General features: G+C 39.8%; 1 protein-coding gene across 8 annotated transcripts in view; it reads right to left on the reverse strand.

Moving 5' to 3' along the window:
- VPS13B (vacuolar protein sorting 13 homolog B) overlaps positions 1-19,540 on the reverse strand; it is a 798,169-nt gene that overhangs the window by 128,398 nt on the left and 650,231 nt on the right. For all 8 annotated transcript variants that reach the window (XM_067711645.1, XM_067711646.1, XM_067711647.1 and 5 more), the window contains exons 38-39: positions 16,937-17,144; positions 16,449-16,633 (exon numbers count right to left, since the gene is read on the reverse strand). In XM_067711645.1, coding sequence (XP_067567746.1) covers positions 16,449-16,633; positions 16,937-17,144 — 393 coding nt within the window. The remainder of the gene's footprint in view (positions 1-16,448; positions 16,634-16,936; positions 17,145-19,540) is intronic.

Genomic DNA, 19,540 nt, shown 5'->3' on the forward strand with positions numbered 1-19,540 from the left:
ATGGTTCTATTCTTAGTTCTCGTATCTTTGAATGCTTCATTCTCTCTAAGTGCGACTTCTCTCTATTTTACTTTCGTGGCTTTGATTTTTACTTCTATGAGGATGACTCCCCAAACCCTTTCTTAAATAATCTGACCCTTTTCTGAATTGTCAGAGTACATTTCCAAACTTGTGGTAGACATTTCAATCATGATCATTCATCTACAAAATCTTGAATTGTAAGTGTTCAATGCAGAACTTGGTATCTCTTCCACAAATCTGACCTCATTTCTTCTCTGACACTTCCAGTTCCCATGAATGATGTTCAATCCATCCAGTCACCTAGGCTAGACCCACAGGGTTTAGTTTCCCCCCACATTATCATCTGTATCTAGGCATTGAAATCTAATATTAATTCTACCTCCAGATGTCTATCTCTTACATTCATTTTCTCCTTCCCATTCTGGCTGTCATTCTCATTACTGCTGAGTAATTGTGCTCTGAATAGGTCTCTATGCAGTCGACATATACAGGCACACCTTGGAGCTACTGTGAGTTCAGTCCAGACCGCCACAATAAAGTGAATATCACAATAAAGTCATACAAATTTTTTTTGTTTCCCAGGGCATATAAAAGTTACGTTTATACTATATTGTAGTCTATGAAGTGTGCAACAGCATTATGTCTTAAAAAACACATACACTCCTTAATTAAAAAAATACTTTATTGCTAAAAATTGTTAACCATCGGGCTTCCCTGGTGGCTCAGTGGTTAAGAATCCGCCTGCCAATGCAGGGGACACGGGTTTGAACCCTGGTCCAGGAAGATCCCACATGCCGCAGAGCAACTAAGCCCATGGCCACAACTACTGAGCCTGCACTCTAGAGCCCGCGAGCCACAACTACTGAGCATGTGCACCTAGAGCCCATGCTCCACAACAAGAGAAGCCACCGCAGTGAGAAGCCCGCGCACCGCAACGAATAGTCCCTGCTCGCCGCAACTAGAGAAAGCCCGCGCGCAGCAACAAAGACCCAATACAGCCAGAAAAAAAAAAAACCCCAAAAAACCTATGTGTATATTAAAAAAAAAATTACTAACCATCATCTGAGCCTTTAGCAAGTTGTAATCTTTTTGCAATAGTGACATCAAAGACCACAGATGACCATAACAAATATAATAATAATGAAAAAGTCTGAAATATTGTGAGAATTACCAAAATGTGACACAGAGACAAAAAGTGAGCAAATGTTGTTGGAAAAATGGTGCCGACAGACTTGCTTGATGCAGGGTTGCCATAAACCTTAAATTTATAAAAACTACAAATCTGTGATGCGCAATAAAGTGAAGCACAATTAAAAAAAAGTATATTTGTAGTATCCTCTAATTCACCCTTTGCTCAGTAATCAGCCACGCTTGTTGCTCAGCTTGATAACCGTAACGACTACCCTCACAGAACAATGTGTTTGTGGAACAAGCCCAAATGTCTCAGCATAACATTTAAAATCCTCCACTATCTGGATTTAAGCCTACTTCTGAAGCTCATCAACTTTTATATGAACTTGCTTCCCAGTACTTCCATTAACACTTATTATATAACACTGGGTGATAGTTGCCCAGGTATTTGTTTCAAGAAGCTTGGATTGTAAGCTCTTAGAGATAGTGCTTGTAAGAACACCTTGTAAATATTATTAATCACCATCATCACCTTTTGGTCCTTCCCCTCAAGCCTGCAGGACAGAGCAGAGACCAAGTAGATAAGAATTCAAAAAGTGCCAACGCCCAACTTTTATCACAATATAAATTATTGAGAAGAGACCCTATGTCGTGGCCCCTGTTCTTGGGACGCTTACCCCATGCCTGCCCGTCCCCTCCTGGCCACACCTAATTTATTGCTGTACATCTCTGCTGTGATCCTTTTGTACCTTTGCAATAAAGACTTTTCTGGTTTCAAAAAATAAAAAAGTGCTAACATCCAAATGTCTAACAACTGATGAATGGTAAGTAAGTAAAATGTGGTAAATCCATACAATGTATTATTATTTGGTAACAAAAAGTAATGAAACACTGATTCACAATTCAACAGGGGTGGACTATGAAAAACATTATGCTAAATGATAGAAATCAGTCACAAAAAGTCAGAAATTATATGATTCCATTCACATGAAATGTCCAGAACAGGTAAATACATAGAGACAGAAAGTAAATTAGTGGTTGCTAAAGGCTGGGGGAGGGGGAGACTGGAGAGTGATAGCTGAAGGGTACTAGATTTCTTTTTTGAGATGATGAAAATGTTCCGAAATTGACTGTGGGGATAATTGTACAACTCCATGAATATACTAAGAACTATTGAATTGTACTCTTTAAATGCGTGAATTGTATGGTATGTGAATTGTATCTCAAAAAAGCTGCTAAGAAACTGTTAATAGTATAAGAGAATCAAGATTCTTAACTTTGATGTAGCATTTAAAATGTTGCTACAAAATAAGGTAAGGTTCTCAAGTTTGATTTTTTTTCTTTTCCTAACTAGGAGTTGAATAAGAAAATTGGAAGGCCATGCATGCTTAAAAATATATGAAAGAAATGAATTTTTCAGACCAATGTCTTTATGAAAAGAATGGGTAAAAGGATAAAGAATTTTTAGTTTGTAATCAAAACTCAGTTTTTCCCCTACATTCAAAATCTAGGACAGAATAAGAGACAAATTGGCACCTGGAGACAGTAAGCCTTAGAGGAAAGTAATACTTGCTAACATTTATAAACCATTAACTATGTGCAAGACAATGTTCTAAGTGCTTTTCACATCTAGCAATCATTTATTCCTCCCAACAATTCAAATTATTATGCTTAATTTACAGATAAGGAAACTAAAGTACAGAGAACTTAAGTATTTTGCCCAAGATCACCCAGTGGACCTTGGATCTGGACCCAGACACTTTAGTTCCAGAATCTTTGCTCTTTTTTTTTTGGCCACTCGGCTTATGGGATCTTAGTTCCCCAATGACCAGTGGACCACTGGACGGCCAGGGAATTCCCAGAATCTTTGCTCTTAACAACTAGGCTATACTGCCTCTCTGTACTTCACTTTTCTCTGTTTGTTACTTTCTCAACAAGGTATTGTAGCTTTCAGGAAACGAATCATACTTTTTAAATAATGGTTTTTACTGTGACTCTCATTGGGGGAAATACTTCTATTTGGGGAGAATAATTCATAAAAAGATGATCATAGGCCATCAGTTCATATTTACTGTCCTTTTTTTAAATTTTTATAGCTTGAACATTTTTTAATACTGAGCAATAAACATCAAACACGCTGATTGCTAGGCATAGTTCTTCGTTTCCAGGAAAAAAAACAGCTTCCCCTCCCTCCTTTTTAAATATAAGAGTATTTAATAGGAAAAGAGAAATAGGCTAATAAAATTTCTACCACCAAATAAAGTGACAGGACAAAAATGACTTCAGTATTCTTCCAATTTGCAAATGTTTTCCATTTACTTTAAAAGCACGTCTTATTGACAGATTCCTTCTCCACCTCTTACTTTTTTGAAGCCCAAGGAATGCTAGCATTTCAACCTCTTTATTTATTTATTTTTATTTCAAAAATCTCATTTGCTTTTTAAGTTTTGTCCACAAATTCTGCTTCAGCAGACTATTTACTAATGAAGTAGAAAGTGAGTTCTCTTACTGTACCATAGACTAAGTGATGAATCAATTTCACAAGCAGGCCAGAAGCAGAAGCAGGTCACAGGGCTGGCTAGCACAGCAGACAGTGTGGACCTGGATCCCCAAGAGTTACATCTGTGATGCCAGCAGGGACTTCCGGTTGTCTCCTGAGACCTCTCCTTCCCTTCTTCCTTAGCAAATGAGTCCCAATTTCCCCTTTAACGAGGAGTAGCTACGTGGTACAGTTCTGGACTCTGGGATGTTGGCAGCACAGTGTGCAGGGTGTGGGTTCCAAGAAACATCCTCCTCTGCTCTGTTTTGGTTCCTTCCTCTTCCTCCGGCTGGACTGGGGACAAGATGCTTGAAGCATGTGCAGCCATCTTGGACCATGAAGGAAAAGCAAGTGCTGGGAACAGTAGAGCAGCAGGAAGCAAGAAGACACCTGGGCCCTCATGACTTCGTAGAGACACATACAATCCTAGACCACCTACCTTCAGATTATTCTCATGTATGATAGGAAAAGAAGCTTGTTTTGCCTAAGCTGCTGTTATTTTGTATTTTCTATCCCTCACATCTGAACCTAATCCTAATGGACACAGAGCTCCAGTAGCTCTGGCAGTATTTCTTGTTGGGATTCATCATCAAAGATTCATATACAGTTTACAGGCGTCTATAAACTTCTTGAAATTGTATGTTAAATCTTGTGTGCATTCATGCACTTCTCAGGGAGAAGAGGCGCACGGCAACTCATTTACCTTTTCAGACCCTCAGCTTTCTTACCTGTAGTTAGGGGAGAACACATTCACTTCTGTAGTTGACTTCAGGAGTAGATCTAATCTGCACAGTTAGGAGCATGGTGATAGTGCCCAGCATGAGAGGCGCCCCTCTTATTTCCAAAATTTTGTAAACAGTCTTACCATATTTCCTATGGAGCTTAAATCTAGCTGCCATCTATGATTTCTCTTACTCCCTCTCATTAAATTACCCTATTAGTTGTCAAAAACATAGATTATTTCTCTACAATGTCTCCTGCATTCCTTTATTTTTCTCCACACCAGTTACTACCTCCCCTCTCCTCACCTACCCCACCCCCACCCCCAGTTTACAGCCTTTGTCATCTCTTCTCTGAGACCCCTGACAGGTCTTCTCATTTTTTTAAAAAAATTAATTTATTATTATTTTTTGCCATACCATGCGGCTTGTGGGATCTTAGTTCCCTGACCAGGGACTGAACCGGGGCCCTGGCATTGAAAGCGCTAAGTCCTAACCACTGGACTGCCAGGGAATTCCCAGGTCTTCTCAATTTTGGTCTCTTCTTACTCCATTCCACTCTCTACCAGACTATCAGATTAATTTACCTCAAGTCCTGGACTGCCAATGGTTCTCTAATGCCCATCAAATGAAATACAAACTCCATATTCTAAAAAGTAGTCAAGGTAGTACAACACGGAAGAAAAACTTGTGGATTCATAAAAACCTAGACTTGAGTCTCGGTTTTACCTCCTTACTTGCTTTATGATCTTGGAAAGATTATGTAACTTCTCAGACCTAAGTAACCTTAGCTCTAAAGTAGAGATAACAGTACCAAGCGCACAGGGTTACAGAGAAGATAGAAGAGACACGACATGTAAAAGGACAAGTTTGGAATGTGTTACCTTCTTTCCCTCCATGGAATGGTCGTACTAAAAACCCAGGTCTGCAGCTTATCACTTATCCACTAACCCCTTACTTGTATAACCTGTGCTGGTCAAACCAGATTATTTGCTACCTCCCAAGCATAAGTTCTGTCTTCTCTTATTCAATTCTGAAATTTTGTTCAGACTGATTTTTTTCATCATATGCCCTTTCCCCTCATTTTATATGTTGAAATCCCATATGGCCTTCAAGGATCCTCTCAGTTGCCATCTCCTCTGTGAAGCCTTTTCCTAATGTTTCCAGTCAGATGTAAACTCTCCTTGTTTAAAAGGCATGTTCGTTATGTGTCTCCTATATCACTTCGCAGTTCTGCCTTGCCTTACTTTGTGTAATTGTTATTCCTCCTAAAAGACTATAGGTGCCTCCATATATACAATGGAATATTACTCAGCCCTAAAAAGAAGTGAAATTGAGTTATTTGTAGTGAGGTGGATGGGTCTAGAGTCTGTCATACAGAGTGAAGTAAGTCAGAAAGAGAAAAACAAATACCGTATGCTAACATATATATATGGAATCTAAGAAAAAAAAAAAAGGGTTCTGAAGAACCTAGGGGCAGGACAGGAATAAAGACGCAGACATGGGGAATGGACTTGAGAACATGGGGAGGGGGAAGGATAAGCTGGGATGAAGTGAGAGAGTGGCATGGACGCATATACACTACCAAATGTAAAATAGGTAGCTAGTGGGAAGCAGCCGCATAGCACAGGGAGATCAGCTCGGTGCTTTGTGACCACCTAGAGGGGTGGGATAGGGAGGGTGGGAGGGAGACACAAGAGGGAGGGGATATGGGGATATAAATATACGTATAGCTGATTCACTTTGTTATACAGCAGCAACTAACACACCATTGTAAAGCAATTATACTCCAATAAAGATGTTAAAAAAAAAAAAGACTATAGGTGCCTTGAGAGCAGAACTAGAGTCCTCTCCCACTCTGTATGTCTTATGGCCCTAGCACAGGTCCTTTTATCAGTATTTACTGAATTAACCTCAAAATTCTCAGGCGGAGCTCTTTTTAATATATTTCTAGATCCTTTTTAAAAAATACTTTTACAATACTATGAAGACAGAATATTTAAAAGTGTATCCAGGGAATACTCTTATTTTAGGTTCCCCTTCATTGTCCAAAAAAGGAGGCAATGGCTTCTGGATGCAAAACACTTAGCAGTCAATCCAGCACTGTTACCCATCATTCAAAACCATTTATTATTGTGTCCAGTGGGTACACAGGACTTTTTCTTTCCTTTATTTCCTAAGAGTCAGGCTCTGCCTCTTACTTCCTCAAAGGCCGCAAGACTTCTTCTTTTCTGCATTTCAGCAACAATGAATTTCATATCTGGCTTTAAGCACCACTCCTAAAGATGATGGATAGGAGCAAAGCCTTCTGGGACACATTAGTACAGCTGCCAGTGGGCAGGAGGTGCTTATAAAATAAAAAGGCTCAGGATTCTGGGAACATATGTGCAGCTATAAGTGAACCGCCCAACACAGCTGAAAAGAAACACCCAAGAACTCTTCCTTTTATTCTTTTTAAGTTGTGCATGGAAGAGGCAAATCATATTAGATTGCAAGTAATTCTCTGAAGGTTTCTTTTTCTGTAGTGTCACCATGTACTAATATCATAACCTTTACCTATCAGGTCCATGTGCTTTAGAATCACAGGAAGCTTGTAATGTCAAGTTTAAAGCAGCAAAAGTCTAGTTTTTAATTTATTGGGTAATACTGAGTATTACTCTCTGACTTGGAACATTTTTGCACATAATTACGAAAAAAGAATGAAATCCACACAACTATAAGATTTAATGAAACTTCACTTCAGTCTGTGGATAAGTATGTAAGATAAAATGTTATTAGAAAATCAAACAATTAAATCACTAAGCTACGGATATTAGGCATCACATTGTAAACTCAGTTTCAAGAACAGAAAATTATTTTATGTATAAAGCTCTCATATATCATTAGAACCAAGAGAGTATTTACAGAATCTGTGGAGTTGCTAATGTGTTACATAGTCACTGCATTAAAAAGGAAGCACTGACCAAGAAAGATACTTGGGGAAAAGAAAATATCTCATATGTATCTGTAAGACATAGAAACTTGCCTAATCTGTATTTTGAGAAGATGCCTGGGGAGGACAATGAGAAGATTTAAAAAAGTGATGTGAGGTTTATCTCTAGATGCAGATAGCCTGTGATGTGCAGAGAGAAACAGCTTTGACAGATATTTGCAAAAGAGAAAGCTGGAAAAACCACAGCAAAAAGGAGTAAATTTCTTTTAGTGAGGCAGTCTTTTTAGAGTCGCCTCCTCCTGTCAGTGGTGACTATTCTCCAAAACCACAGACCATATATAAAAGGCTTCCCTCTTGGAAGGGTAGAATACACTGTGAAGATCTTCAGATTTGGTCAGACAAGAAAGAAGCAGCTGACTGCATGAGGCCAGTACTGACCATGAGTTTGGCCAGGTTAGCCAGGGTGGCAAACAAGAGCACTAAGAGACACGATATAGGATGAATCCCTTCACGGGTATCTGCAAAGCTCACAATGACCCCTAATTCACAGTCATGCTGGTGAATGTGATTCCACCCCATGGCCTTAGCTAAATGGGCCAAGAGCACCTGACACTAAACTAGGTCAGTCAGGAATGTGGAATGGGACCAGAGGTTGGACTTGTAAATGTGACTCTGGGAGCTCTGGGAGTTGTCAGGGACTACCAGGTGGTCTGAGAAGCAGGGGAAAAAAAAAGCTAGTCTGTTGAAAAGGAAGAATAAGGCAAATATGGGGAAAGACGCAGAGAAAAGTAAAAGTAGGTAAATACTCCCCTGGATTCCTGTCTTCCACTCCTGGCCCTATCCTTTACTAAAGACCCAGCTGCATTTTGCCCTTGGCCTCTAGGACTCACCACTGTATCTTTTTTTTTTTTTTTCCTCACATCTTTATTGGAGTATAAATGCTTTACAATGTTGTGTTAGTTTCTGCTTTACAACTAAGTGAATCAGCTATACATATACATACATGCCCATATGCCCTCCCTCTTGAGTCTCCCTCCCACCCTCCCTATCCCACCCCTCTAGGTGGTCACAAAGCACCGAGCTGATCTCCCTGTGCTATGCAGCAGCTTCCCACTAGCCATCCATTTTACATTTGGTAGTGTATATATGTCCATGCCACTCTCTCACTTCACCCCAAGTTCCCCTTCCCCTCTGGGCCCTCAAGTCCGTTCTCTACGTCTGAGTCTTTTTTCCTACCCTGCCATTAGGTTCATCAGTACTCCCTTTTTAAATTCCATATATATGTGTTAGCATATGGTATTTGTTTTCGCCACCGTATCTTGATACTAGCTCTCTCCTCTATTCTTCGCTAGGCCAGCTTCAGTGGGGTTTCTGCTACCTGCAACCTAGAGGACTGTAGCTGCATACTACCTTGGAGGCACTGACCATGACCATGTGGGAAGGTGGTGTCTTGTCTAGCAGCCATTTGTATCAGTGAAAGCATTCCATTAATCACATGCAGAGCCATCATTCTCAACAATTATTATGACATTAACAGACTACAAACACAAAAAGTGTCTTTCTAAGAAAACAGGGCTTTCTTGGTCTAACATAGTGGGATCGAGGTTCTTTGGTCAATTGAGAGGATGACGATGAGGATGATGATATGATGATAATGACAGCAGTTACAGAGCACTGTAATAATAATTTACTGAGCCTTTACTATGAATGACACTATGCCAGGTGCTTTATATACATTATCTTTACTCCTCCCAACTCTTCAAGGTAGTAAGAGTGGGATTTTGTTTGGAAAGGTTTGTGACATACTGCACAATAGAGCCGTCATTTGGGAGAGGTCAGCATGCTGGGCAGGCAGGTAGCCGCAAGAGGGTACTTAGCATGATGGATTCACCATGATTTAAGATCTGGCCATTGGTCTTGCAGTCTCAAGAAATTTCCATGGTGTCCTAGCACTGGCTAGATTTAGGAATGCTGCGTCATGTAACAAAGTTCACTAGAGACTGATATATAAACCAGATGCCAAGTTATTAATTTACCATAAGATGTATCACTGCCAAGCAGCCTGGATACTGATGCTGGCCTGAGAAGTGTATGAAACTCTCTGTAGACAGATTGCATCAGGAGTCAAACTATTAGAAGGTTGTTTGGGGGGTTAGATGATTTGAATGTTAGACACAGAGATCTGACAGCTGCTACATTCATCTTCATAAAGGGGATTTAGCTCCCAGGTGAACCAGACACTTAGGCACCATTTCTTTGAATGCTGCCAGGAGGGCTTCTTCCAACAAATGCTTCCATGACCATCCTAGGCTTCTAGAGCTCACCAGTTCTCCTTCTGAAGGAAACATTCTTTTTTTAGATATCTTTATACCCAAACCATCTTGTTTCTGGGAGTCCTTTTATTTATTTAATGTTAATTTGCATATCTTTGGTCTGATTCATTATTTCATGATTTAACAGTTTGAAGCAAAGGAATAATTTTATTTTCCTTCTTTCCACATTTCTCAACAGAGTCCCTCACTGTCACTTAAATGTGACAATACATCTACAAATGTATTGTAGATGTGTCCCATTTGTAGATGTGTCAAAACAATTCCATTGTTTTACAAATAAGGTAAAGAACGTAAGTTTTGGAGTCAGAAAGACCTGAGATGAAATTCTGGCTCTCCCACTTCTTATGATTCAAGAACACTTAATTTCTCTTTATAAGTTTCCCCACTCATAAAATGGGGATAATGCCCACCCCTCAGAATAGAACGAGATTTAATGGGGTTAGGTATGCAAAGCACTTAGCACAGTGTTGGGGGTCAAACACAAAGACCATCCTAACACTTTGGAGGAAAAATAACACAGATCTCAACCATTTAGATTCTCCTTGGCTTCCAAGTATACGTTTTTTTTTGTTGTCTTCCAATGTGGTTTCACTTTGATTTTTATAGTCATATTAGTGTTACTTTAAAAACTAATATCCATGACTTTTAAACTGGATAAACAAAAATGAATTGGGCATGAGTGCACTGATTTCTTTGGCTTACCATTCTCTTTCTCCACCAGAAATAAACAAATGACACAGCTTGCTTTTGTCTTTTTCTTCCTGTTATCCTTGAGAAGATATCTTTTAAGGACTCTAGTCATATAAGAGTTCTGCACCTAATTCTGAAGCTTGAAAATGCCTTTTTAACTGAGAAAGTGCTATGAAATTATAGAGCTTTAGTAAAAAATTTATTCTTTTTTTGCCAATTAATTCAATTTACTCTTCAGATGTCAGAATTCCCCAAATTACATGATTCCTTCTATATAATGGGTCTATTCTAATATATATTCAGCTATTCTATCTCCTGAGTTTGCATATGCAATTATGTCCTCTCTTTTCCATTAGATTATAAACGTTACAAGAGTAGGGACAGATCTTCTATCTCTTTATATCTTCACTGTCTATAGTATCCTATATTGATATTGTAGTGTCGTATCCTATATTGATATTGGGAAGATATTCAACAATTACTTGTTGATGATAAATGCTATGAAGTAGAAATAAAAACAACAGATATATATGTTTATCTTCTCATTTGTTAACTATATTCACATTTTCTGAAGGTGTAGATCTGAATTTAAATATCTTGTTTAATTTTTCTAATGTAAGGTTTTTTGAACATGTGTTAATTTTTCCCTACATTACCTAAACATGCTCTTTCCCTTTTATTTGACTTTAACGCCAGTAATCTTATGTACACCCTAGATATTTCTTGCATTAGAGAAATTCCTGACTTTAGCTCCTGTATCTTTCCTTTTAATCCGTACAGTTACGTTATCCTTCATTTCACTCCTTTAACTTTACTTCACAGCTATTTAAATTGCTTCAGTGATTCCAACACAACATTTAGTGTTTATCTTGAATTGTAATGTTCAAGCTTTACACTCTTGAGATCCTTGGGGAAAGATGTTATTTAGTATGGGCTACTGTCACATACCTAACGAAGATACCTAAAAATTTAGTACGATACATAAATGAAAATAAATATAAAAACAAGAATAATACAGTATTGAGAGAACAAGAACAAGCACCATGTCAGATCTGTGTGAGAATTAAAATCTCCATTACCAATTCAACTACAAAGGATGAATTAAAAATTTACAATCTGAGAACACGGGTATTTCCTAAATGGAATCCTCAGTAGGCAGTGTACACAACAGGATGAGGAGAGAGGAAAACTTACAGTATGTGCCAGACACAGTGCCAGAAATTTCTTATATTTCAGCTCATTTAAATAGCACAACATTCCTTCTAGGTTGATGACATTACTCTAACTTACAGATCCTAATTTTTTTTTGTGGTACGCGGGCCTCTCACTGTTGTGGCCTCTCCCGTTGCGGAGCACAGGCTCCGGACGCGCAGGCTCAGCGGCCATGGCTCACGGGCCCAGCCGCTCCGCGGCATGTGGGATCTTCCCGGACAGGGGCACGAACCCGTGTCCCTTGCGTCGGCAGGTGGACTCTCAACCACTGCGCCACCAGGGAAGCCCAGATCCTAATTTTATTGACATCTAAATATACTATTAACACTTAAAATTTAGTGTGATAAAACTGACCACAAAATAAGCTCCTTTGGTTTTCTGTGAACATTAATTTCAGGGTCTTTATTCTGAACCTATGGTTAGTTTAATATTATAGACATGTTTTCCATATTTTTCAGTATAATCGCAAAATAAATTCCATAAAGTCATTTGAGGAGCCTGTTTATAAATCCTAATATTAATTATGGAAAGAGATAAAAACAGATATATTTAAGGGTTCTGTAAGTGAACTCTATAAGGTCGGTTTCTTATGAACTAAACGGTCCTGAAGGAAAAAATTAATCCAAGCTTGATTCTGTTTTTAGGACTAAAACCAAGGAGATGAACTTGTTTTTGTATTTAAGGACGAGCCTCTGCCTAGGGGGCAGTGGGCTTGGCAGAAGAGTCAATGATCTCACCAAGAGTCTGTGTAATGTAATGATATTAGACTGCCTGTTTATAGTAGGTAATGCCACTGAAGCATAACACAGTGCATCCTGCCATAATTCAGTTTGTAAAACCAAATGCATTCAATAGTGCCATAAAATAATGACAAACAATGTAATGCTTTTGAATTATACAGAACAGGAGCACAGACATCCATGTACTCATTGATCCATTCAATATACTGAGCACCTCCACTGCAATGGATACTATACGGAGCATAATGAAAATTAGATGTGATCATTTCCTTTGGAAACCTACAGTCTAGGAGGGAGACAAGATATGGATAATTAAAATGTGAGGAATAGGTGAGAAACAGCATAAAGGTGGTGCCATGAAGTGTTACAGAACTTCAGAGAAAGGCAGTATCATGTTTGGAGATGGTGTCCAGGAAGGGCTTCATGGAATAGATGGCACTGGAGCTGTCTGGATGTGTGGATAGGATTTCAGCAGAAAAGGGAGACTCAAATGAAGAGGGCGTGGTACGGATGTGGGAGACCACAGGCTGGTTCGGGAATGCTGAATAGGCCAGTTTGATTAGAGCATAGATCACGCAGAAGGGAAGGAAAGGCAAAGCTGGGTCGGGAGGTTCTGCAGGGCCCTCAAGGTCAGTCTAGCAGTGATAGGACCGCTGAAGGTTTTTCTCAGGCAATGACACAATCCACCTGTTCCTTTAAGAAGTTAGCAGGATAGGTTGGAAGGAGAAGAGATTGAAGGCTAGAATTTCACTTAGGAGGCTTTTTAGTGGTCCAGGCATTTGCCTGTGAAGAAGTGGAGGGAAGGAAATTAACATTTATTAAGAGCTCACTATGTGTAAGGCACTTATTTGTTTTAGCGATAATATTTCACTTAAATCTCGTGACAACTCTGCAAGGTAAATAGCATTAACTCCGGTGTTCAGTTGAGGAAATTAAGGCTCTAAGAGACCAGCAGTTTGCCTATGGTCACTGAGTTAGTAAAATACAAAGGGGGAGGGGAACAGGAGTCAGCAGTTGAGACTTTAATGTCTACATTATCTACACTATACCGTGTTGATAAAGGGCTTTCTTTTTATAAGTTCCCTGCTATTCAGGATTGGTACTTCAATATTTTAGCGGTGCCTCCAGTACAGACCTAGAGATAATCACATAGAGCAGGAAAATGATTCTGACAACAGAGAGGTTTAATGCTGCATGCTTGAATGCTGAAAATAGGGAAATTCTTCTGCCCCAAACAACCAGAGAAACTTGCCTGCTAGACAGAGAGCTTCTGATGAGTAGACAGTGTCTTATCTGGCTCTGAATCCCCAGGAGTATGCTCAGGGTTTGGCACTGCAAGCACTCAAGGAAAGAGCTGTCATACTTCTACAGATGAGGTCACCCCAACCCTTGGGACAAATTCTGCTCCCAGCTGGGGGAATATAAGCTTAGGCTGGGAGCTCAGTAGCATGGCAACTTTCTGCCAGTCCTGCTCTGTTCTTCCATCCCAGCTGTCAATTCTGGGTGTTCTTTCTTACCACTGGGATCAAGGTTTCCCCTTCAGCTTAGAGTAGGTACAACCCTGTCTTGCTTCGTAGGCCAGCACCCTTGTCTTTGGACTCTGCCATGTATCAGCTCCTCTTTCCAACAAGATATGAAATGTCGCAGGACCTCTCTGATACCAGCTCTTTGCTTGTTGAAACCTGCCAGGCTTCCTTCACGCAATGCTTATGTGCCAAGTCTACTGTACAGGCCCCTCGGACTATCCCAGATCTCCTAGACTGCTCCAGCTGGTCTGTAGAGCTGTTAGACCCCAGCTCTCCCTGATCTAGCCTATGCTTCTGCCTGATGAAAAGACTTTTGACGATAATCACTGTAATAGTCCTGGTAGTACACAGACTTACACAGCACTCACCATGTGCCAGGCATTGTTCTGTGTGTCTTATAAATATTAATTCCTATAAGCATGACATTATTAGTGGCCTCATTTTACTAATGAAAGAAAAGCAAAACAGAAAACCTGAGGCTGAGAGATTAAGTTACTTATCGAAGGTGACACAGTTTGCGAATGGCAGAGCCAGAATTTGAACCCAGGCATTCTGGCTATAGTTCATTCTCTTAACCACTATGCTCTCCTGCCTCTCCGGTGGCAGTGAGAAGATGAACATGTCACTAGTGAATGTACTTACTACCTTAAATGCTCTGTTTAATACAACTGGCATAATACTACCAACCAATAGTTATCAGGCTTATGTTAACTAACATGTAACTATAAATCTGAATCCCAAAATCAGTTATAAAGAAGCCTTTACATAATGCTGAAACTTTGATATATGAGTATTTTCATTTTTTTTTTTTTTTTTTTTTTGCGGTACGCGGGCCTCTCACTGTTGTGGCCTCTCCCGTTGCGGAGCACAGGCTCCGGACGCGCAGGCTCAGCAGCCATGGCTCACGGGCCCAACCGCTCCGCGGCATGTGGGATCCTCCCGGACCGGGGCACAAACCCGTGTCCCCTGCATCGGCAGGCGGACTCCCAACCACTGTGTCACCAGGGCAGCCCAAGTATTTTCATTTTGACTGAAAATACTACAGATGTTCTACATTTAGGCAAGTCTAACAAGACAGCAGGATTCAAAGACAATGCCAGTTTATTTAGCAAAAATAATCCAAGAATACTGGGAGAGAAGATAATCATGAATATGACCTTGACAGAAGCGGAAGCAAATGTGAGGATTTAAGAATCAAAGCAGAGTTGCTAAGAGGGTAGATCTTAAAAGTTCTCATCACAAGAAAAAAAAAAACAAAAGAAGGTAGATACTGTTGACATCTTGCCAAACTGGATAGTTCTGCATACTCTAGTTCACTTGACAAAATGATGACACATTTCATTGTTATCAATTCAGAAGGTGAACATCTGACTATATTATAACCAGGAATTTAAACAAGAATTAAATAAGCATATAATAATACCAATGTTAATATGTACTGTGGTCTCCTCTGATTTGTATTATTATTCTGAGTTGTTAAGTGTAGAGCAGTCATTAAAAAAACTGGCTCATATTTCTATACCAGGGGCTGGAGATAAGTGATCAAGACATACAAGAGAGGTAGGCAGTGCAGAGATCAGAGGTCCTTACAAGCCATAGTAAGATACCGAATTCTGTTAGTCTTAAAGGGAGCCACCATCAGGTTTTAAGTTAGGGGAGTGACGTAACCTAACCTACATTTTCAAAAGATCACTCTAGCTGTTGTTTGGAAAATGCATTACAAGGAGTCAAGGATGGAATCATAGAGACCAATTAGGAAGCTACTGTAGTAGGGAACAGAAGATGGTAGCTTGAACTCAAGTTGTACCAGTAGAAACAGAAAGAAGTAGATGGAATAGGGACATATTTGGAGGTAGAGCTGACACGACTTATTGATGAATCAGATGTGAGCAGTTAGGGAAAAAGAGCAATCAGGAATGACTTCCAGTGGATGGTTATGTGATCTAGTAACAGGTGGACAACTAAGAGAAAAACAAATTTTAGGAGAAATTCAGATCCGTAGAATATTAATAAGTAGAATAATAATATAGTGCTATCCACACTCAGGGAAATGACAAGCAAAAAACTTTCCACAAAATCATACAGAATACGATCACTGGTTAGATGGTTTTCCTATCAGCCTACCACGAGGCCCAAGACCATTTTCAGCTCGGGAAATGAAATGAAAATTAAGTCATCCTTTCTGGCCCTTATGGGGACATATCTCATTTCATAGAACAGTTCTAAAACTGCTGAAGAGTGTGAGCACATGGTAGGTCCTCAGAAAATGTGTGTTGAACTCAATGACACCTGTTTGTCCCATTACTACCTGGAGACTATGTAAGCTACCTGTAACAGGTTGAAGAGTAGAATTAAGAACTCTCAGGATTGCCATGTACCATGAATCTGAATGACATTATTCTCTTATTATACAATTTCTAGTATGTGTGTGTCTCGTGTGTGTGTGTATGTGTACATATGTATGGGTCTGTATACGCACATACATGTGTATTTCTCTCTGATACAACTTATGGAGAAGATAGGTATGCTCCCAACATTTTTATTATGATCAAATCAGCACTTTCCCACACTGTCTTTTATTTTGAAATGAAGAGCCATTCCATACCTGTAGCATATCACCAAGGTCTGCTGTGCTAATATCTGGATCCTCTGTGGTGTTGAAGGGCACAGGAGTTATGTGTACAAGGGTGAGCACTCTAGGTTCTGGATATCTCCATAACATCATCCCTGGGCTATCTTCAGTTTCATTGTAAAACAAGACTTCATAGACACCAGGCATTTTCAAAGCTTCTGTTAAACGAAAGTGTAATTAATTGTATGCTTTCGAAGGGGAACATGTTGGTTTATTACACAAGAAAAAATTATGAGTATAAAAGAAAAGAATATAAAGAAGCTGGTTGATCATGTTTACATGGTTTAAGATAGGAACAAATCAAAAATTTTCCCTTAAGAGAGACTGAATGGCAATGTACTATTTTTGTACTGCAGGTATTGACTTACTTTTCAAGTGATCTTGATGTGTTATTATTTACTGAATGTGCAGGTAAAATAAACAAACACACACACAATCACACTGAAGCTATCGTTACTTACCAGCATCCTGTATATACTGAAACAGACCTGTCCGTAGGTCATCTGAACTTTGTTCACTTTTAAATATCTGATTTTTTTCCATAGGAGATGGAATTTGCGGCACTGTTTCAGAAACTTGCACTTCAAAATTTCCCTCCTCTTTAAGGTATCCATTGAGTAATTCATGTAGAAGAACTAGGCAATTCAAATGTTCTTGACCCCAGAAAACCTTTAAAATCATATGAAAAATTTTACTGGCTTTAACACAAACACTTCATGAGAATAATTAGGTACAATCATATTTGAATTAGTTCAAGGCTGTAATTACATTTAATTTAACTATTGATAATAATTAAACTATAATTTTTAAGAAGCAATTGACCTATGGGATGAAATTCTATTCTTGGGTAAATACATAAAAACAAGAAAATCAAGTATATCATATATTGTGTGGATAGCAATCAATTTTAAATGCTGAATTGATAATGAAATTATGTTTATGTGAGGTAATGTTTATGAATTAACTTAGCTAAGAGGGAAAAGAATATCCATTATAGTCTGAGAGACTATATGAAGATCCTTCGAGGCCAAAATGTTAATAATATTGTAGAACAGCTTCTACATTTTGTCATGAGGTTACATGAACACATCTTGATTATAGGGTTCCTTTCTTTGCACTTTCACTCTTCAGAAAAAAAAAAGATGCTCAATGAACCTGAACTTAAAAGGCTCCCAACTTCAGTGTTTAGTGAGAAAGTGCCAACAAACAGTATTTCACAGCCCTTCAGAACCAACTGTACAGGAGCTACGGTACAGTTTCAGAACAAACTCTTGGTGTTACATCTAACAGAGAGGATCAAGTTCCCTTTTTCTGCATGTGAAGAATATTAGTCTATAATGGAAGTATGACCAGTAGGTAATAATGATTAATGTCAGAGACCATAAATTTTCAAAATATTAATTTCTCTGAATGTATTGGATAAAGGCAATACAACCATAATTTCTAAGAGGACCAGCTAATACGGCAAAGAAGAAAAGAATATACAGACGTAGAAAAGAATAAGCCTATGCTTTGTGGGCAAGTTTGAAACCCTCAGTTTAAGTCCTACTCTCTGGAATTAAGGCATCTCAGAAATAAAAGTAAGAGGTATGATACAAAGTCTATTTTTTTCTCATCAATCTTATTTTTATTGAATCCTGAAAAACAGAGATAGGTGAAAAGTCAAGTTGGGGAGTCAAACACTGTGCTCCAGGTTTTAAAATATCAAGAGAGTTTATAATGTAGAGATGATATACTTTGTCTTTGCTCTTACTGTTGTTTTTAATGTGGAGCTACTTTGCTGTCTTGGAAAAATGGTAATACAATTACTATTCTTGATAAAACAACACAAAATCACATGCTGAGTAAATCTATGAAAATTTATAACAGATACTGAAAATCTCAAAACCAATCAATGTAAAGCAGTAAGTTAGTGGGCTCCCCTACATCTACCTCTGTGTCACTAAGAAAACTGGTGAAAAAGGTGAGGCAAGACAACTTTTAGATGAAGACAAATTCATATTTAATATGCCTCCACTATTAACAAATTAGTCATTGCCATTTTCTATAACTCTGAATTCCTCAAGTTTTTAGATTTGTGTCAAATTTGGGGAACATCAAATCATATAAAGGATACACATTCAGGATAGCTTCAAGATGGCAGAGGAGTAAGATGTGGAGATCACCTTCCTCCCCACAACTACATCAAAAATACATGTACATGTGGAACAACTACAGAACACCTACTGAACGCTGGCAGAAGAACTCAGACTTCCCACAAGGCAAGAAACTCCCCACATACCTGGGTAGGGCAAAAGAAAAAAGAAAAAAAACAGAGACAAAAGAATAGGGATGAGACCTGCACCTCTGGGAGGGAGCTGTGAAGGAGGAAAAGTTTCCACAAACTAGGAAGCCCCTTCACTGGCAAAGATGGGGGGTGGTGGTGGGGAAGCTTTGGAGCCACGGAGGAGAGCGCAGCAACAGGGATGCAGAGGGCAAAGCTGAGAGATTCCCGCACAGAGGATCGGTGCCGACCAGCACTCACCAACCCGAGAGGCTTTTCTGCTCACCCGCCGGGGCGGGCGGGGAATGGGAACTGAGGCTCAGGCTTCGGAGGTCAGATCCTAGGGAGAGGACTGGGGTTGGTTGCGTGAACACAGCCTGAAGGGGGCTAGTGCGCCACAGCTAGCCGGGAGGGAGTCTGGGAAAATGACTGGAACTGCCTGAGAGGCAAGAGACCACTGTTTAGGGGTGCACAAGGAGAGGGGATTCAGAACACTGCCTAAACGAGCTCCAGAGATGGGAGCAAGCCGCAGCTATCAGCCCGGACCCCAGAGACGGGCATGAAATGCTAAGGCTGCTGCCGCCACCACCAAGAAGCCTGTGTGCAAGCACAGGTCACTGTGCACACCTCCCCTCCTGGGAGCCTGTGCAGCCCACCACTGCCAGGATCCTGTGATCCAGGGACAACTTCCCCGGGAGAATGCACGGCACGCCGCAGGATGGTGCAACCTCACTCCGGCTTCTGCCGCCACAGGCTTGCCCCGCATTCCGTACCCGTCCCTCCCCCTGGCCTGAGTGAGCCA

Source organism: Pseudorca crassidens, chromosome 17 (assembly GCF_039906515.1).
Source record: "Pseudorca crassidens isolate mPseCra1 chromosome 17, mPseCra1.hap1, whole genome shotgun sequence".
NCBI classification, from domain to species: Eukaryota; Metazoa; Chordata; class Mammalia; order Artiodactyla; family Delphinidae; genus Pseudorca; species Pseudorca crassidens.